General features: G+C 37.1%; 1 protein-coding gene across 1 annotated transcript in view; it reads left to right on the top strand.

Annotated features, from left to right (window-relative positions):
* The window catches only part of Smp_176060 (ubiquitin ligase E3 alpha-related), a gene marked incomplete at both ends in the record, with an annotated part of 75,075 nt that overhangs the window by 13,573 nt on the left and 39,170 nt on the right, over window positions 1-22,332 (top strand). The window contains 10 exons of the mRNA XM_018791679.1: window positions 868-1,155; window positions 2,169-2,597; window positions 2,892-3,035; window positions 4,264-4,570; window positions 5,631-5,719; window positions 11,987-12,085; window positions 13,688-14,239; window positions 16,011-16,178; window positions 20,120-20,395; window positions 22,134-22,238. Coding sequence (XP_018645194.1) covers window positions 868-1,155; window positions 2,169-2,597; window positions 2,892-3,035; window positions 4,264-4,570; window positions 5,631-5,719; window positions 11,987-12,085; window positions 13,688-14,239; window positions 16,011-16,178; window positions 20,120-20,395; window positions 22,134-22,238 — 2,457 coding nt within the window. The remainder of the gene's footprint in view (window positions 1-867; window positions 1,156-2,168; window positions 2,598-2,891; window positions 3,036-4,263; window positions 4,571-5,630; window positions 5,720-11,986; window positions 12,086-13,687; window positions 14,240-16,010; window positions 16,179-20,119; window positions 20,396-22,133; window positions 22,239-22,332) is intronic.

Genomic DNA, 22,332 nt, shown 5'->3' on the forward strand with positions numbered 1-22,332 from the left:
AGTAGACTAATCACGTGATAGTTGTCATATAGGTGATACAGGGTGATACAAGTTTTTCGAGTCTTTTCAAACAAGCCAGTCAGTTGCCTAACCAGAAGTTTGCCATCATGCTTAGAAAGAACCAGGAGTAAGGCATCTAGTCTTGGTAACTTGTACTATTTCAAGAGTTGGATTTCCTTGTGGACCTCCGCCTCATTTGTGGGATCGGTCGTCACCATCCATGAACTGCAGGACAGAGTATTCAATATTGGTGGAAAAACAGGTCAGCTGAAATGCTACTCAGAGAACTGCTTATCATCCAAGATGTCTTTGAATATCGCTTATTGGCACTCCACCAACTTCGCAGATTGTTTCACTTACACTAGGCTTCTTGCTGCCAGTGGGTCGGATGAGTTAAAATAGCTTCTGCCAGTTAGTAAAAGCAGCAGCTTCTAACTCGAAGACACGCTCTGATCACTAGGTTTCTCTTCTTTTACTTAAACTTTCTGACATTTCAATCAGACTTTCGATTCACCGGAGTAGACTGTGGTGCCTCGAGAGGTTGTAAGAAGCCTGTAAAAACCCATTCCTCTAAGGCAGGAGGTTTGACAAAGTCACAAAAGACATCAAGTGAATGCACTCAATGTTCATTTACGCATCCTCGGGTCAAGTATAGGATCATAATCAATGCTTATCCTTGTTTAAAAATCTAATATTATGATCACGATGTTAGTGATGTTTTTTCCTTGTTATCTACTGCTAATATGTTATAATTCCAAGTAAAAACCGTTGGTTTATCTTGACTGATAGCGTAATCAAGTTAAACTACTAAACCGAATGTATAGCAATTTTCATTTTCTTAACTACTTTTTATATTACATTTTTTAGATAAGCACATCCATTGGTGTCGGCTATTGTGATTGCGGAGATCCTGAAGCTTGGCGTTCAGATGCTTGGTGTAAACTTCACAAAAACACATCAAAAGACGAAGGAGGTGAAGAGAACAACGTATCCAAACTTACTGATACTGAAAATACAGATGTAAAGTTAAGAGCTGAACTTGAAAATCTCCGTCGACGAATTAATGGTCTTCCAAGTGATATTGTTATGCGTACGGGGAAATTATTGAAACCTTTAATAAAGAGTGCAATTCTTTGTCTTACTGATTTAATCCAAGTAAGATTACCTAATATTTAATAATTACCAGATACATAGTTACTTTTTATGACGTCATTTTCAAGTGACACATTTTCTAAAACTTTTATTTCTTATCCCAAAGGAAAAAAACCTACATCTTTGTTCTGGCTTACAGTTTTTGCCATTCTGGTGTCAGTTTACAATATATAAATGACACTTATGATTTAACCTGTCTTATGGTGACATCATTCACAGATAATCAGTCGGCCATAGTTAATATATAGTCTGGTATCAGTGAATTCTAACATACCTCATATCATCACAGTGAAAGTAATATCAAATCCACTGTAAGCGTGATATAAGAATTACAGTTGAAATAGAACTAACTGGAAAATCTGGAGGAAAATAAAGAATTTTATACAATTGCGCTACTGCAACCAGTTTTTGAGAAATGCTGCCCAGCTTCTTCGACCGTAAAATTTGGCTATGAATTAGATCCAACCAATAGATCTGTACTCAAGATTGTTTGTGGTCATACAAAATCTTCGATTGTTTAAAGAAACCTTAAAGTCAATTATCAAAGATAAATAAATTAATATATTTGTAATATCTCAAAGGAGTAGAAAAAAATTGGATTTTCTGACGTTTCGTGACTCAATGTAAGCCACTTCTTCAGAGGATAAATCAATTTACTCAAAATTATCAAAGATGTTAGAATTATGACAAGCTATCCATTTGATCTTTCATACAATAATCAAGTGAGTCAGATTAATTAAAACAAGCGGCTTTTAATCAGTAAGATGCGAGTTCCCACGTTCTATCCACTTTGGTTTGGGTTTTAGGTGAGGGTTGCTTATTTGTCTTTCGAACACAATACTTGTAGTGTAAATTATGTTCTAATTGTTCGCTTATCTGCAATCTATATAAAATTGGTTTGATATGATTCTAAGTTTGTTATTTATAATTCACTTATGTAATTGTTCGTTGTATATTGTTTTTACAATAATTCACACCATAGATATCTCAGTGAATTTTTCAATATCTCTTTTCAGGGTACACCTCGTCTATCAACAGAACCCTTGAGTAGTCGACTGCATCAGGAAAAATGTTCATTGAATGAAAATGGTGCTGAAAAACAGACAATTGTTGATTTATGGTCGACAGATGACGGTGTGGTTGATTATAAAATGGATAATGAGAACTCATGGGATGATTGGCCACCTCCATTATCGCATATCCCACTTGTCTCACCTAGTGAGGATGCTGAAAAGCTAGGACAAGATGCCTGGCCAAGAACTGCTCCCAAACGTCGTTCTGCAGTGGATGTAGAGGCCAGATGCTTAGCTCAGTTAGAACGAGCTAGAAAGTATCATCCTAGATTATTTCCTCCACGACCTATGCGTACAGCTTCTGAGCGAACCGCAGCTTCTCGATCATTTTTAGTTTTGCTTTACAACAATGAATATCACAATTATGAGCAGGTAATTTTTGAAGCATTTTTTATTTCTATACGAAAAAACTTTATTCAGCTACATTGACTTTTATATAGTTGAGATCATGAGTCAATTGGAGCTAGACCACCATGGAAAACCTGGAAGCACTGAACGGCCGTTCCGTCCTATTGTGAGACTCCTCAGCAGTGCGCATCCACGATCTCGCCTCATGATCTCAACTATATAAATTACTAAAATCTTCACAAAATCCCCTTCTAATATATTAACTTTTATTACACAGCTTAAAACTTACCGTTGTTTTTTGCGTCAAACAAATTTTAGGTTATCAAAACATTAAGACGTGTGCTGGATTGTACAACTCAACAGGGTACACATTATGCGGTACTTGTTAATTGTGATGGTCGTGCAGTTCTTCAAACAAACCTCACCGCTTCACAAGCATCTAATTTGGCGTCAATTTTGATGGTAATTAATCGGAATGGAGCTATTTTTAACTTCATTAATTCGCTCATCACATATGTTATACATAATGTGTTTTATACTGATTGTTTGTATCTCTTTCTACTTGTGAATTAATTCATGTCGTTTTCTTTGTGAATCTTTGTGTGGATTTACTAGATTCGTTCGTTCTACTCTTCAATATTAAGCACCTTCAATATATCTTGTTCCACATGATGGATGCTTCATACATATAGTTCTCTGTGGGCAGAATAGCATGAACTCATTTTATTTCGTCTAGTTCTCGTTAGCTACTTACAACCTGTGATCTTTAAAAATTATAATTATAAAAGGGTTTAAATTACTAAAATGAAAGATTTTAGTTGCAGTTATTTTGAATACACATCATTATAATTATTGATCGATCTGCGAAATAACTTCCAATCCTCATGATAGGTTCAAGTTACTGGTTGGCTACAGTTGAAGTGTAGACTGTTGGACTCCGAAACTGTTTTACGTGTATCATGCTCACTGCAAAACATGATCTTGAATGTTCGATCTCATTTGCCGAAAATGTACACCATTGAAAAGTTTTATGTTGTCAACCATATGATCACTGAGCTCAATGGAAACTCTATAAGACCGGTCATACAAAGCATTTTTGTGAATAGTTTCTCATACGTTAGTTTCGTACTTTCCAGACCTTACTTCCGGCGATGGCAATCCATATGTCAAGATGAGGTGTGCTAATTTTGGGCCTGACCCTCACTAGCACTCTCCTTTCATTGGGTAAGGCATCATTTCTGGAGACTGTGTTTTACTGCCATCACACCAACTCACAGTTGATAACACCACTTCGTCCCCGGACCTTGGGCTTTCTATATTTAATCTTATCACCTCTTAAACAACCCGCCTTCTGTGGTAAGATCTCAAAAAAATTGTTGCACCCAGTATAGCTCAATTGTATCACTACAATATTCAAGTCCACAATTGAACTTGCACTCGTGACTTTTCGTACATGAAATTTATTGATAGTATCTGTTTACTTAAACCGATGTAAGTCAAGTAAGACTTGAATCTACCAATCTGAATGTTAAAATACACTAACCACCAAACCATCTTCTAGTACTTCTAGTTTTTAATTATTTCATATACTATTCCCTAGAACAACTTCATATCAACTTTCATCTATTTTATTGAATCATAATATGTTTGAACACGGATCTTACTGTTGTATTCCACTTGCGTCTTCCAGCGTACATCTACAAGTTTATCTACACGTCCAATAAATTGTGCAGCTCAACATACGGATGTTTATTCAATGGAAGTTTTCTTCACATTATTTATTCGTTGGTTACGTCGTTTCTGTGATCAAGTACCTAGTTTACGACCGATTATTTGTCATGCTATTTTGGGTCATCTACCAGCTGATAAAAATAGTATCGATGTTAGTGAATCCAGTCAATCAAATGATATATTGCCAATATTACTGCCCGGAGAAACTGTTAAAGAAGATTCATTTTTAAATCATATATTGGAACGTCATAGTTTAACATGGAGATGTAAGTAATATTTACTTGTTTTGGTTGGGATATGGAATAGTTTTTGGTGCATGGTGTCTTGTCATTGTTCAATTGTTAGAGAACTACATAAACATAAAAAGGTTTACTCTCAATTCCAAGCCATTACTCATGGTGTAACAGTTATTGACAACACCCAGTTGTCTATACAGAAGGTTCGGGCCTTAATATTCAAGCATACATCTTGGGAACTTAAAAAGCTTAAATAACTTGTACTGTATTCTAAAGGTCTTCCAGTCACCCAAAGACAATGTAGGATTCGGCCAAAACTGTCCATCAGTGCGATATGCCATATGTCATAGCAAGAATGGCGATTAATCTACTAAAAAGTATAGTCGTAAAAGTAGTATCAATAGCAGTGGAAACTATTTGAATTCAATGACACAGAGTTAAAAATGACCATTAGATAAATTGAACTAATGGAACTATGCCACTGTAACTAGTTTTTCTTCATGTCATTCTTAGTCTACAACTGTTAATTACGAGTACTGCATACGTCTTAATCATGAAATCTTCATCTTCTGACATGACTAAGTCCAGGAATTAAAAATTTCATAGATTAATGGGATGAATTGACCTCCTCACTCATAATTGTTTTATTAACCACTCATCATAGGACTGAAATTGCGAGGCTGAATATTTAGTGTTTAAATATTCTTACAACCTAATTTATTTTGTTTGCCTGGTAATAGTATATTTCATATTTTGACAGTTTACAGTTGCTTCACATTCATTGGTAGACACAAATATATCAGAAGGGGTGTTGTGGAGATTTAGTATTTTCATAGTTGGAAGCGTTAGTCAATTGAAGCTAGACCACCAAGGAAAACCTGGAAGCACTGGACGGCCGTTTCGTTCTATTGTGGGACTCCTCAGCAGTGCGCAACCACGACCTCGCCTCGCGAGATTCCAGGTTTTCCTTAGTGGTCTAGCTTCAATGGACTCACGCTTTCAACATAAATATATTACATTATTTGTTGTTTAACCCAGTTAATTTTGACCTTAATATATTATTTTTTCTTATGTTTTCTTACTTATTCAGCTGTTCGACAAGAAATGTTACGTCTTATTATGAGTGTACTCTTAAAAGATAACTTTTATCGATGTGTATTTGCAATTAAATTTACCAGAGTAAGTGATTTTATTCGTGCTTTTATGTATATATATCAGTGAATGTAATCCACATCAATTTAAACTAATCATCATACGATATTAAATAGATGTAATAATGAGGTTAGACACAGGGTATTAGGGAATGATGTTAAATCAGTTGATGAGGTGATAAATCTTCATCGACTGGGATGGTTAAGTCACGTGTTACGTATGCCTGAACACCGATTACCACGACGCGCTATGCTGACTAGTATTGGGGATGGTTGGGAGAGAGTTAAGAGCGGCCAAACCAAAAAGTGGCATCAATGCTTGAAGTCACTAACTTCTAGTGTGAGCCATGTTGGTAGATTCACACTACTTGGTTTGGGTCCGCGAGATTATCGTAACCAATAGTTGGAGACTCCAGGTGACATGGCTCAGAATCGATCACAATGGCGTAAGTGTATACACTCTTTGTCTTCCCTTAAACCGTGTGATTAAAATTGCTTTATATCTTTCTTTGTTCCCATAGTATATCCTTATATACAATCTTTCTTTTATATATTATCACTATTAAACTAACTACTATGAATTCGCTGTTCATCTTGTTGTGCTAACGAGGTATGACAACTTGCACTGATGCATATATGTGCCAAGTCTTATGCTGTAGCTGACCGACTGACTGAGATGTCTATCAATTACCTAAAAGTATTTCGATCAGAATAAAATAATAAAATGACAAGAATAATTGACTCCATCTAACTAACCTCATCTTAATGAGATTATCTTCTGACCTAAATTCGTTAATCGCAACATATTTCAACTGAGATAGATTTCTTAAAATCATGTACTTAGTTATCATTCTGTTAAATGTTGCATCAAAATAATGTGTTTAATAATCTAGGACATTCTTACACTTTTAGGTTTAATAGGAAAGTTGTAACTCGCTAACCAAGTACAGGCTAATATGTAGTCGATGTTTAAGCAACACATTCGAGTGACTAGAAAAAAATTAGTTGAATTATATATCGAACTTTCTATCTCTCAACTAAAAGTTCAGTGTCTTCACCAATGCTAATATTAATTCTGTCAAGATTGCAAGTATACCCTGCTGATAAGTTTAAGGTCTAGGGTACATGACTCGTAAAATTTTCTATTGGTATCTCTCAGCGGGGGTGTTGTTTTCGACATTGAGAGGACGAAAAGCGAACGTCCGGCACTTTAACCGAGTTGGTGGATATGGAGGATCCACCTACGTGAGTTGGAAAACAGTGGTTCCAAACCAATGGTGTATATGGGCTCCGGGATTATGGGGAAAAAATGGCGTATGAACCAATAATCGGTGACTGGTTACCATGATACTGCATCTCCTGACGTTGCTTCACTGCCTTATGGGTCAGATCTTTAGGTCGAAGGCTCCAGGTGTGGTCTTCTAAGATAACCACCTGTTTCGATTTGGGTGCCCAGCCAGTATTCCAGCCCTTACACAAATTGAGTGATTCGTGTAGTGCATATCTATTTGGTGCCTCCTTGTACCAATATTTGTGTTTAAATAAATAAAAAGAAATTATGTCACTTTAACTTTAGGTCCACCTGATCGTCTTCTAATGGCAAATTGATGTAAGTCCCCCAACTCTCTACGAGGTTGAAAAAGCTATAGGAAATCTGAAGCATTGGAGAGCAGCAGGCCCTGACAGGTTTACCCCTGAGATTTTTAAGGATGGTGGTCCAGTACTAGCAACGAGATTGACTGTGGTCTTAGGTAGAATCTGGGAACTGGACGTAATTCCATCTGACTGGTCCCAATCACTGATTGTGCCAGTCTATAAGAAAGAACAAAAGTCCTCCTGTGACAATCACAGAGGGATCAGTTTGACTAATATAGTGTCTGAAATATTAGCTTCAATAATACTTGGACGCCTAACCAAAGCTCGTGAAGAGCAGACTAGAGAAAACCAGGCTGGTTTCCGACCTGGACGTGGTTGCATAGACCAGATATTCACTCTACGTCAGATCCTAGAACATAGACATACATTCAGACGTCCCACAATAGTAGTATTTCTTGACCTTAAGGCGGCATTTGACTCCGTTAATCGTGAGGTTCTATGGCAGTGTTTGTCAGTGAAAGGAGTACCAAAGAAGTACATTAACCTCATAAAGGCTCTCTACTCGAACACAACTGATCGAGTTAGAGCCTATGGCGAACTGTCATCAGAATTGGTTACCTCAAGTGGTGTTCGTCAGGGCTGTCCACTCTCCCCATTCTTGTTTAACTTTTTCGTTGACATGCTTTTAGAGATATCACTTTCATCATCTCAATCTCCTGGAGTTGAACTTTTACCAGAAGGCTCACTTGTTGACTTAGAATACGCCGACGACATAGTTTTATTCGGTGAAGACGCTGGCAACATGCAGAGTCTTCTGACCACTATAGGCAACTATGCAGGCATGTTCGGGATGTGATTCTCTCCCTCGCAGTGCAAAATGTTACTTCAGGATTGGGTTGCATCGACGCCTCAAATATTGATAGGGAGTGAAGTAGCTGAGTGTTATGACTTGACCTAGCCGTCGCCAATTTATGTTTTTGACCTAGGCTGTAGCCAATTGTTATGACTTGGTCAAAGTCGTCGCTGATTCGTTATGACCTTACGAATTTAACGAGGACGTAATTCGAGTAAATTATCCACCAATAGAATACGCCTTCTACGACCTTCACACTGTGACAATGACGTTCGATTAGTATGAGTAATCTAGCGTCCTTATTGGTCCTTATCCGCCTAACCCGTCCACTTGAGTCCAAAACACCAATAGCAGCCTCGGCAATACGAATCGTTTATTTCAAGCATACTTTGTTTATATATCAGACAGACAGGCCACATCATACCATAAAATAGAAAATAATATTTGTACAAAACCAAGCCAAATGAGGCTGTAAGCGTGGGAGACAATAATCAATAAACTGAGTATAGCTTAGGAACAGTAAATCATACAATAATAATCAATAGGTCAAAATGAAGCTTACAATAAGATGAATATAGATATAGATAATCTAGTTACCGAATAGTTATACAATAAGATAGTCCAATAGTAGGTCCTGCAAGTTACCCGTACTTATGTCTTCGCTACTACATAACACTGAGTGTTGATTGCTTCACTTATCTTGGGAGTCTCATCAGCCCTTGTGGTCTGGTGTGTGACGAAATTTCAGCACGGATACAGAAGGCTCGTCTAGCTTTCGCCAACTTGCGCCATTTATGGCGTAGGCGAGATATCCGTCTAGCAACAAAAGGACGGGTTTACTGTGCAGCAGTTCGTTCTGTCCTACTTTACGGCAGTGAAACATGGCCAATAAGAGTAGAGGATATTCGTAGGCTACTAGTGTTCGATCATAGGTGTCTTCGATGCATTGCTCGTATATTCTGGGACCACCGGGTAAGTAATGCAGTTGTTAGGTAAGGATGGCAAATCGAACGATGAAGTAGTGAAACTTCATCAGTTGAGATGGCTGGGACATGTGTTACGTATGCCCAACCACCGACTGCCCCGACGTGCAATGTTTTATGGTGTAGGAGTAGGTTGGAAGAAAGCTATGGGCGGCCAGACCAAAACGTGGTACAAATGCATGAAGTCACTGACAAGTGGACTGAGCCATGTTGATAGGTGTAGACTACCGGGTTGGGATTAGCGAGATGATAGCAACCGATGGTTAGAGACCTTGAATGACATGGCTCAAAATCGTTTGCAATGTAGAAGGTGCATCCACTCTTTGTGTTCTGCCAAATTCTAATCTTCTGAATTCTTCATGTCCGTATCCTTTTTCTCTTTCCAAATTTATTTCATTGGATTATACTCCTTCAATAACATCTTCAAACCCTTATCTTTCACATAATACTCATACTCTTACTACTTCTACCACTATGGTATTTGAATGAACAACTGCATCTCTATGCTAATCTGGTATGGCAACTCGAACTGATGTACGTACGTACGAAGTTCTACGTTGTAACTGACTGACTGACTGAAGGTGTAACACAGTGCATGTACTATTGTGAGGTGCGAAGAGAGCTTCTTGCTATCTATGCTATCCACCCTGTTATCACTTGTGGAGCAACGGCTAAGTGGTTAATGCGTTTAACCTTCTAAAAACTTGGTTTCAGATGTGAATTCATCTTTTCCTACTTCGATTTGATCAGCCTAGTAGTATTATCAGGCCTCACACTCAGAATATTTCTTTAAATCAATGTACACGAATCTGTAATTGATACTTGAGTATTTAATAGTGATCAAAAATTACATGATTTAAGCTTCATTTTAAATCAAAATGGTTGCCACTATGGCTTAACAACAGTGTATCTACCCTAACGAAAAACTTACAAATAGGGGAAATATAAGTGTACACTAATCCAAAGTTTTTAATTATTGTTAAATAAAAATTTTATCAATTAGGTTACTTTCACAATGAGTCCAACTATGTATTTCTTGTTTATAATCAATATTTGTTGTTTACAAATCAATGCCCGTTAAAAAGACCTATTCAGTTGGTATTAAATAACTGAGATGGTGCAACACAGTGGCTAGAGACGTTATCAGATATAGCTCAGAATAGAAGCCAGTGGCGATCCTGCTGTAACCTTCTTCTACTTTCTTCATAAAGAGTGGCTATAACTTTCCTAACTAAGAGAGCTCTTCTGGTTGTACATTTCAGTTCCCCCCATCATTACTCTTCTCCTTTTCTTTTTTTCCTTCCTTTATATATACGCATCTTCTTCCTTCTCCTCCCATTCTCATTATTTTGTGTGGCCATATGTATCCGGTGCCCTTTGTACCAATATATATGTGATTAAATAAATAAATTCACTTGGTATTAAATATAAAGTGTACAAATAAATTTTTTGTTATCTCTAACTGAAAAGAAAACAACTATCTATTTACATTGTATTATTGACATGTCAGTCAGTCAATCAGCTACAACATAGGACTAGGCACATATATGCATCAGTCCAAGTTGCCATACCTCATTAGCACAACAAGATTAACACCAAATTCATAGAAGTAGGTAATATAATAGTGGTAATGTAGTGTGGTCTACTTATATCCACATACACAGTATATGGCGATGGTCAGACATAGAATGTATTTGGGCAGAAGACCGATGAGGAAAGAACTGAAATGAAGCGCATTTGGTAGGAAAATGCATGAACAATGAAATTAGAGAAGATGAATTGATATTTACAGAAGGAACAGTGAAGATTGAGACAATTGATGGTTATTCTGCAAATTAACTGTTTGTTGTATGGTTATCAGAATTTAGTGAGATAATCTATAATTTATGCTTAAATACATTCGATTGTCCCCACCAGTCGTATTCTTGTTCACTACAGTAATATATAAAAGAAGGATTGTATATAAGAATATAGTAGGGGAACAAAGAAGGATATAAAACAATTTTAATTTCACAGTTTAAGGAAAGGAGTAGAGTGTATACACCTACACCATTGTGATCGATTCTGAGTCATGTCACCCAAAGTCTCCAACCATTAGTTACGATAGTCGCGCTGACCCTAACCAAGTAGTCTGCATCTACCAACATGGCTAAGACTAGAAGTTGGTGACTTTGTGGACTGATTTTAATACATACATGATTTTTCATTCTAATCTGAGGGTAACTTTAATAGGGATGAATTGTTGTCAGCTGAACTTTCAACCTCAATCTCTTCAATAAGTTTAAACAGTTGTCTAGTGTTGCCTCTCATCATTACCCTGTTCATCCTTTTTGCTTTAATTATGACTAGTCACTTTCATTAGATCTGCTAGTTATGAGTGTACATCAGAAAAGAAATTGTAACAACGGATAAATCAAGTAGTGGTCCAGCTTCAATTGACTCATGATTTCAACTATTAAAATTATTCTTGATTAACAGTTGAATCTTACAATGTAATAATAATAATGCACCTCATTTATCATGTTAAGGTTTATTAAGTTGGCTTTAATTCGATCTGTATATTCAATGTTATTCATATACTTTGGAGGTCACCTAAATAAAATGAAGTAAAGCAGAGTTCGAACCAGCAAACTATTGTTTAAAAGTCAATTTTATAACAAAAAACTAAATATTATTTTTTTTGTTTGACAGTTATGTTTTGTTTCCATAGTAACCATACCATGTTAACTGTACATGATTGTAGTGAAACGATTGATTTTTTTTTGTTTTTGTGTTGATTTTGTTTTCGACAAAAACTTACTTCATCTATGGATTCCCTATATCAAACAACTGTGTGTCCTTTTTGTCATCTGTGTATACCCAGTCATATTCATCATTAATTCAAAATCATATTTATGATGATCATTTAGTCGGAGACAGTCTGTGTGGTTTAAGTTGTCAATTTTACACCGTTATCAGTTTGGTAAGTTCTATGTAGATTCATGCATTTACATTTTAAAAAAAGTTTTAGTTTTTAATTTTTCCTTAACACCACTTCGTTATATACTTGAAAGTTAAACCGATATGTAATTTGCTGACTTCATGGAGATCTCTTCTTCATTATGAATATTGAAATTTATTTATCAGTTTGTTTGAACTAGTTGTTTACAAGATACACATAATTCATGCTCCTTGATCGGTTTCGATTCGTCCGTTTATTTGAAACAGCCAATCAAATTTTAGGTCAGGAGGATGTGCTGTTAGTTAGTTGTCGAGAAATTTTTATAGCCGACTCACACCACTTTACCTCCAAATGCCCTGGTATGACCGAGGGTGGGGAGAGTCCGCCCTCCCTCTCCATGTGCTCTCACATGCCACGCGTATACAGTCACTGCCAGAGAAGTCCTACTCACTGCCTTCTCGCGGCGGGGTGTTGTTTATAAAATTGAGAGGACGAAAAGCAAACTTTCGGTGCTTTAACAGGGTTGGTGGACACGGAAAGTCCACCTAGGGAAGTTGGAAAACCCTGATTCCAAACCATTGGGGCACATGGGCTTCAGGATCTTGCGAGAACAAATGGCGTATTAATCAATCGTCGGTCACCGGCTACCATGGGACTACATCTCTTTACGATTCTCCACTGCCTATTGGATTAGATCTTTAGGTCAAAGTCTCCGAGTGTGCCCCTCTAAGAAAACCACCTGCTTCAGTTTGGGCACCTGGTCAGTATCACAGTCCTCACACAAATCAAATGAGATTTGTGCGGCGCACATGTATCTGGTGCTTCCTTGTACCAATATTTATGTATTTAAATAGTTAAGTAATGTTTAGGTGCAGAAAATGGATCAATAAAGTATTAGCTGTGTGATATCATTAAGAAGATATCAGTTGTAATCAGTCTCTGTACTTTATTGAATTAATTTCATTCATTACTCATATTTATATCATGATAATAATGTATGGATTCGCTAAGATTTTATTGACTATTACGTTCATAACGCTTTAAATTGTAACACCGGGTGAACTGTTATATCAAATGATATATTGCTCAAGTCAATCTTTGATAATGATGCCCTTTTCAGAGCACTCTGTATTGTCATTTTGTCATTAACTGAAGCAAAAAGAAATTAAAAAGAAACCTATATGCTACCAACCAATGTTAATCACAATTCTGTCTTGTATACGAACAATGCATATAAAACAAATTCTTACAATTGGCGTTTTGGCCACACAGCTTGGTATATAGTTGTACCTGTTTTCTATATCGTCCATAACAAAGTATAAAGTATTGTGTATTAGGTTTTTTTTTAACTTAGAAGAGGATATCATACCTAATAAATATGTAATGCAATATTGAGTGCCGGCTCAGTGGTCTGTCGGTTAAGTGCACGCGCGCGAGACTGGTAGGTCCTGGGTTCGAATCTCGCGAGTGCGGGATCGTGAATGCGCACTGCTGAGGAGTCCCACAATAGGACGAAACGGCCGTCCAGTGTTTCCAGGTTTTCGATGGTGGTCTAGCTTCAATTGACTCATGATTTCAACTTTGAGAAATAATGCAATATTATTATTATTGTTTGTATTACAGGCACGTCAACTTTTAGAGCAGAATAATATTTTGACACGATTAATTTCCCGATTAACTAGTGCATTTCAAGTGAATTCAATTGTTTTACCCGATTTCTATTCACAAACAAATAATCAAAATATACCTGCTGATATTCAAGAAGAATTAGTTATATCTAATTTCAATGCTGATACAAATGTATCATGGGTTAATGCTGTACTTGACCTACTTAGACGTTTAAATCCATTCGAATGGGGTTCATCAACTGGATCTTATATTAACAATGTTACAATATCATCAACTAGTATGAATCCAATAAATGGTGTCCTTCCAGAACCTCGTGTTTTATCATGGCAAGCTGGTAATACACTTGCTCGTTCATTATTTCATCCATTTGAACGATTATTTCATGTTATACGTGATGTGAATTACATTCTGGCTAGTTTAACTAATGTTCGACCAATTGTAATAGATAATGATGGTAATTGTTCAGTTACTTGGTGGACGGAAGCTGCAAGATATTCATTTCTTGATTATATAAGACAATTTTTATCATTACTTAGTTTTATACAAGTAAGTTGACTTGTCATCTTTATTCCCCCTTAGTAACAAATATATATATCGCAGTTATGATGTTCATACATTTATATATTACGTGTGCATAATTTCGTTGGTCAGTTTTTTTTAATTCTATCATAGAATTTATTTTGTGATAGAAATATACTTTTAGTGATAAGTTAAAAAATTTGTAAGGTCTAAAGGTTAAGCACTCGCGCGTAAGACTGGTAGGTCCTGGGTTCGAATCTCGCGATGCGGAATCGTGGATGCGCACTGCTGAGGAGTCTCACAATAAGACGAAACAGCCGTCCAGTGCTTCCAAGTTTTAAAGTATGGATGTACCATCGTAATATACGTGTGAGAGGAAAAATATTGTAAACCATCCGTTATATCATTCTTAATTCCGGTATTTTCTAATAGTCTGAAAAGCTGTCTGGTGTTACGTACAGAGACTGCTTTCTCCATCTCTTTTGTTTTCGTTGCCCACCACTGCTCACGGTCGTTCTTAAGACTTTTTGTTAACCTAGATCTGGTTTATTATCGCTCTTCATCGTGTTCAGAGCCTGATGGGATGAGTTTACGAGAGCCTATCAGTGCAATTAACTTATTAGAAATCCACTTGTTCTTCATGACATTGGTTTAAATCACTAATAGATGTGACTGATGTTTCCACAGCTGTTCGTATATCTTTCCAAGCAACATCTGAGTCAACGTCGTTTTCGAAATTGCCCAAATGTGACTTCAGTTGTTCCTGTAATCTACGTTTGGCTTTCGCATTACTGAGTTCAACTCGAATGAGTCTTGTTGATGTGACTTTTCTGTGTCTAGTGAGGCGCAAGCAAATACGTGTTTGTGTTAAAACATGATCGGAATCTAAACATGTATTCCAGGACGAGCGACAGTCTTCTATCGAGACTCTTCAACGATGACTGATGGCAATATGGTCTATTTGAGTTCATCGTTGGTTTGGTGCAGGAGACTGCCATTTCAAACGATGTCTCTCCTTATGCTTAAAATTAGTACTTGTCATAAATAAATGATTGTTTGAGCACAGTTGCAGCAGACGATCAGACGGCCCCCAAATGCCCTGGTACGGCCGAGAGTGGGGAGAGTCCGCTCTCCCTCTCCAAATGCTCTCACATGGCCAGCGAATATATAGCCTCTGCCAGGGAAGTCCAACTCACTGCCTTCTCGTGATTGGGATGTTGTTTACGAAAGTGAGAGGACGAAAAGCGAATGTCCGGCGCTATAACCGGGTTGGTGGATGTGGAGTGTCCACCTAGGGGAGTTGGAAAACCCTGATTCCAAACCAACGGTGCACATGGGCTCCAGTATCCTGAGGGAACAAATGGCGTACGAATCAACCGTTGATCACCGGCTACCATGTAACTGCATCTCCTCACGATGCTCCTCTGCCTTGTGTATCAGACATTCAGGTCAAAGGCTCTGAGTGTGGTCCCCCAAGAAAACCATCTGTTTCAGTCTGGGCACCTGGGCAGTATCACAGCCCTCACACAAATCGAATGAGATTTGTGCGGCGCATATGTATCTGGTGCTTCCTTGTACCAATATTTATGTGTTTAAATAAATAAATAATAGAAGTTACTGATGTTTCTGATCAAAACAACGATGAGGTAACTCAAAAAGCACAATATCACCACTAAAATACTCTCTTTAAGATGAGATACTCTGTTGTTTATTCAGTTTCAGGACAGTTCAACTGCTCATATATTTACATTTACATATTTGCACTGCTTATTCACTTTTCTTTTATACTCACCTACAGGATATGAATGGTATGCAACGTGAAACACAAAATCATGTTGAAGAAGAATTAGAATGGGCTAGTGGATTTTATATCATGAGTTTACTAATTAGTCTACTTGGTCTAACTGTACAAGTGGCAAGTTCAGATTATGAACTTTACAATTTGGTATTACGTGAAGTTCGTCAAGTAAGTTCCTTGTTTTGGTTTCTGAAATAAATCCAAGCAAACAGCTTATAAGAAAACAAATTTAATAATTTGACGTTAATGTAATACTAATTTGAACCACTTATGTAGTATTCGGTTTCGCAATTTCAGTGATAACCCATGAAACGTTCAAAACATACTAGCTTCTGTAAAATATATTCGGAGATAATTAGATTAACTAAAACAAGGATCTATTGGTGAGAACATGAACACAGCAAATGTACTCAAACTGATATATTCCAGTTAGAACTGTTAGAACTGAGTAATAATGCCAGGATGTTTGGGATGCGTTTCTCCCCATCTAAATGTAAATTGTTACTCCAGGACTGGCCTGCGTCGACAACTTTACTTATCTTGGATGTCCGATCAGCCCTAATGGGTTGGTGTCTGACGAAATCTCAGCACGGATTCAAAAGGCTCGTTTGGCTTTTGCCAACTTACGTCACCTATGGCAAAGAGGAGATATCCGTCTATCAATTAAGGGACGAGTATACTGCGCAGCGGTTCGTTCTGTTCTACTTTACGGCTGTGAAATATGGCCGTTAAGAGTAGAGGATACTCGTAGGTTACTAGTATTTTACCACACATGCCTTAGAAATGTTGCTCGCATCTGCTGGGATAACCGAGTAAGTAATAGTGTGGTTAGACACAGGGTATTAGGAAATGATGGTAAATCAGTTGATATGGTCATGAATCTTCATCGACTGAGATGGTTAAGTCACATGTTACGTATGCCTGAACACCGATTACCACGACGCGCTATGCTGACTAGTATTGGGGATGGTTGGGAGAGAGTTAAGAGCGGCCAAACCAAAACGTGGCATCAGAGCATGAAGTCACTAACTTCTAGTGTGAGCCATGTTGTTAGATGCAGACTACTTGTATGGGGTCCGCGTGGCTATCATAACCAGTGGTTATAGACTCTAGTTGACATGGCTCAGAATCGATCATAATGGCGTAGGTGTATACACTCTTTGTCTTCCCTTAAACCTTGAGATTAAAATTGCTTCATAACTTTCTTCCTATACTGTATCCCTGTATACAACCTATCTTTTATATACTACCACCACTAAATTAACTACTTCTATGAATCCGGTGTTCATCTTCTTGTGCTAACGAGATATGGCAACTTTGACCGATGCATAAATGTGCCTGGTCCTACGTTGTAGCTGACTGACTGACTGATATATTCCTAATAGTGACAAATACTTTTTGAAGGGTTTAAATTCGTCTTAATTTTCATAAAATAGGTTATTATTATTATAAACATGATTGAAATAATGCATTAGTAACCTTTTATTATGACGCTGGCTATTAGAAAATTCATTAAACACAAGGGATCCAAGATGAATTGGAAATTTCAACAAGTGGTGATAGACTGCCTAAATTAAAATAATTGAAAACGTGAGTCAATTGAAACTAGACCACCAGGGAAAACGTGGAAGCACTGGACGGCTGCTTCGTCCTATTGTGGGACTCCTCAGCGGTAACTGACTTCGAGAGGTAAATCTAGGAGTTCTAGTGAGAAGCAGTGACCAGTGGAGTTCAAACCACATCTGTTGTGAGATAGAAACTCACTGAAGACAATTGGTGAACGGTTGCTCAACTTCATGGATTGGTTGTAATTTAGACATAAACGCCATCGGATGCCGGCCTGCTCAGTGGTCTATCGGTTAAGTGCTCTGGCGCGAGACTGGTAGGTCCTGAATTCGAATCTCGCGAGACAAGGTCGTGGATGCGCACTGCTGAGGAGTCCCACAATAGAACGAAACGGCCGTCCATTGCTTCCAGGTTTTCCATGGTGGTCTAGCTTCAATTGACTCACGCTTTAACTATGAAAATACTAAATCTCTACAAAAACCTTTTCTGATAAATTAAAATACTCCGTTAAAATAATTTGTTCTATGTATAATTAAGACACACAGAAAAACTGTATGGTTGTGACCAGATTTTGCGACCGTCTAAGTCAGTCATAGAATATAGAAAGGAACCAGTCATGAAAATCAGAAGATATATCAACTACACATGTGAAAAATAAGTGTCACAAATGAACTAGAAAACAAAGCTTGTTAAGAAATAAGATGCTACTTAATCTAGTATACCAAAACGTGGCACAAATCCATCAAGTCACTGACAATCGGACCGAGTCATGCTGGTAGGTGTAGACTACCTGGTTGGGATTAGCGAGATAATAGCAATCGATTGTTGGAGACCTTGAATCATATGGCTCAAAATCGTTTGCAATGACGAAGGTGCATCCACTCTTTGTGTTCTACCAAATTTTAATCTTCTGAATTATTCATGTCTCTATCTTTTTTCTCTTTCCAAATTTATTTCATTGGATTATACTACTTGAATAACATCTTCAAACCCTAATATTTCGGACTGCTGCTTATACTCTTCCTACTTCTACCACTATGGGATTTGAATCGACAACTGGATCTCTGTGCTAATGTGGTATGGCAATTCGAACTGATGTACGTACGTACGAAGTTCTACGTTGTGACTGACTGACTTTTTACTCGGAGATTAAATCTGATTGTTTTGTTAAGAAAAATATCATAACGCCACTATATACTGAAAGTCACGTGGTGTCAAGGCAAAATGAAATAATACGTTCATTCCTATTTGATAAGTATTCCTTCCGAAGTATGATGAAATCAGCATTTATTTGTCTTTCATGTGTTAAGTGTAAAAATATATGAACAAATCATACCATTATCAATTTGTTGGATAATAAACAATTGCACCTCTCACATGATTAGTTAAATAAACTAAGGATCTTACGTAGACTATTATGACATTGCTATTTTCATTATCTTTAAGGTAAAGTCTGAACACAAATATTGTGAAAACTCAAAGAAGTCATTGGTGTTAGTTTCTTATCTATGAAATACTGAAATATTAAACTCATCTTTTGTTCAGTGAATTGGTTCTTATTAGAATGGGAGATGTGGAGATTTTAATAGTTGAATTCATGAGTCGATGGAAGCTAGACCACCATTGGATGCCGGCTCAATAGTCTAGAGGTTAAGCGTTTGCGCTTGATACCGAAGGTCCTGGGTTCGAGTCCCCCATGCAGGATCGTGGATTAGCACTACTGAGGAGTCATATGGTAGGACGAAACGGTCGTCCAGTGCTTTCAGGTTTTTAAGGGTGGTCTAGCTTATATCGACTCGTGAGTTTAACTATTAAAATTGGTTTTTGTTGCGAAAATAGTCAGCTTTAAGATTTTAAACCCGTGAAGCATCCGATATGTAATGAGGACATTAAAATTCCACGACAACAGGCTTTTGTTAATGATTTAGTTAGGATGGCTTATGAAAAGACATGATATCGTCTGAAAATTAGACAGTTGTTTTTTCTGTTGCTTAAAATTCTTCAGTTTTATATACAGTCACATGGGCCTAAACCTCAGTCAGTCAGCTACAACGTGGGACCAGGCACATTTATGCATCGGTCCAAGTTATCATATCTCGTTAGCACAACAAGATGAACATCGGATTCATAGAAATAGTTAATTTAGTAGTGGTAGTATATAAAAGAAAAGTTGTATATAAGGATATAGTATAGGAAGGAAGAACGTTATAAAGCCTAAACCTATGAACGTGATAACTGCTAACCTGTATTGAATTAGAATATGCTTGTCCATTTTTATTTAATGGATGGTGTTGTTGTGAGGTGAAAAAGGGAAATTAAATCATTCACATCCGGTAATATTGTGGCCCGGATACACACTTGATTGTTTAATGTACTTCTAGCCTTCGTAATTGAATGATGTTTGTTAAAAAAATGTAAATATTTATATTATTCTGTAATTTTGTTGTTGCATAACGCGTTATTCTTTTGTATTTTGTTTACAGAATCTCTCATGTGGTTTCATATTATTGTTTGTTTGTTTGTTTATGCTTCTTATTGTATAGGTCTTTGAAACACGTATTGGTGTGCTGGATCGTCGCTTTCGTATTAAACCGTTAACAACAGTTAATAGCAGTGATGAATCTAATCAAGCTGATAACAATGCCATGTCGAATAAACTAAATTTCCATTCACTTGGTGTCACAACAGAAGTGTATGTATATGATGTATCAGTGTATCGTTTAAGTTTATTACAACCAATCCCTCGATTATTGGCAAGTTTGTATGGACATGGATTAGAAATGGGATTGAATTTTGAAAGCTTGGGTTTATTAGATCAGGTAGGAAGTTGTTCTTATTGTTTATATGATATTTTGTGACCATAATATTTATTTATTTATTTCAACACATAAATATTGGTACAAGGAAGCACCAGATATATATGCGCCGCACGAATCTCATTTGGTTTGTGTGAGGGCTGGGATACTGCCCAGGTACCCAAACTGAAGCAGGTAGTTTTCTTAGGGGACCACACCCGGAGCCTTTGACCTAAAGATCTGATCCACAAGGCAGTGGACCATCGTGAGGAGATGCAGTCCCATGGTAGCCGGTGACCGACGATTGATTCATAAGCCATTTGTTCCCTCAGGATACTGGAGCCCATGTGCACCATAGGTTTGGAATCAGGATTTTCCAACTCTTGGGGGTGGACTTTCCGTGTCTACCAACCCGGTTAAAACGCCGAACATTCGCTTTTCGTCCTCTCAATTTCGTAAACAACACTGGTGCCACGAGAAGGTAGTGAGTAGGACTTCCCTGTTAGTTGTTGTATATGCGTGGCCATGTGAGAGCATTTGGAGAGGGAGAGCGAACTCTCCTCACTCTCGGCCGTACCAGGGCATTTGGGGGCGACCATAATATTCCTTCCTTATTGATCTAGTATTTGAGGAAGTCGTAGTAAAAATATCTTCTAATTGGTGTTTTTATCGCTCACTGTACTTGTCCACTGGAGCGGTGTCCTTCATCCTTCACTTAAGCTAAAAAAATTCCTCTAAATATGTTGCTATTGTTTGAATGTATTGATCATTTTTTGCTGTGAGTTCGAATAAAGTATGAACTTAACTAGCTATCGAAGTTGTTCGTTTAATTCAATCATCGGTTTTTTTTCGACAAACTATATTATGGCGAAAAATCATTTGGATTAGACGGAATAAGAAGCTGAAGTGCTTGTGTTCAGCATCCAAGGCATTGAAACCATGGATAATATAACTTATAGACAACTAATATCTCAATCATAAAATGTAGTTACTTGTGGTGTTGTGAAGGGATCAAATTTAAACAGAGTTGCGTTTGTTGTTTAATAATCAAGGTCTTGAGATTAGATGTAGTCTACCTATTCATTCCTTGTTGATTAAGGGTTTGTTTAATGTTACTGTTTTTAGTCTCTACGGATAGATAACAATCATAGATGAACGGTTGCTCAAACATAGTGGATTGGTTGAAGTTAGACATTAACACCGTTGGATACCGGCTCAGTGGTCAATCATAGATTTATCTATCTTACTAATTTTAGCTCATATCCCACTAACCCTATCTAATACACACTCCCGTTTAGTCACATATTTTATGTGAATGACTAATTGTATAGTATTTACGTACTTACTACCACCTTACACTTAGTTTCCCAACATATTTTACTTTCGATGATTGAAAAGGATTAGGAAAAAAGAAACGGTTTTGAGAAATGTTGAGTCAATTAGAAAAAAAATATGTATACACTATAGACAGCATAATTAGTGTGTGTGAATTCGATTCGTTGTGGCCACATTCAACAAGATATAACAGATTTAATAGGTAAGGAGTTCTGTAACTACCCAATATCTTCATACTGTTCACCTACTTTCTCTTCCTACTCGTAAATTCTCCTGAGTATCCTACTTGTGGATTCTATGTGCTTCATTGATATACCTTAACATGGTGCAGTTCTCTGTTATACCTTTTCTTTTGATATTAATCAACTCATTATCAACTTGAATATTGTCTTTACTTTCTAACTAATTATTATTTATTTCTAAAAAGGGATTTGTAAATTTATTGATTGAACGACCGTTGCAAATATTCGCATTCTGTGCTCAATGCAATGCGAAAATGTGGGTTCGTAATGGATTCGCTATTCAACAATCTGTAAGTGTGATTTTATTGTTGTACTTATTTTTTTTATGTGTTAATAAATTTATGTATTGAATGTATAAGCTTTGGAGGGGAGAGGGAGTTTGCT

The sequence above is a fragment of the Schistosoma mansoni genome (assembly GCF_000237925.1).
Source record: "Schistosoma mansoni, WGS project CABG00000000 data, chromosome 1 unplaced supercontig 0135, strain Puerto Rico, whole genome shotgun sequence".
Classification (NCBI taxonomy): domain Eukaryota; kingdom Metazoa; phylum Platyhelminthes; class Trematoda; order Strigeidida; family Schistosomatidae; genus Schistosoma; species Schistosoma mansoni.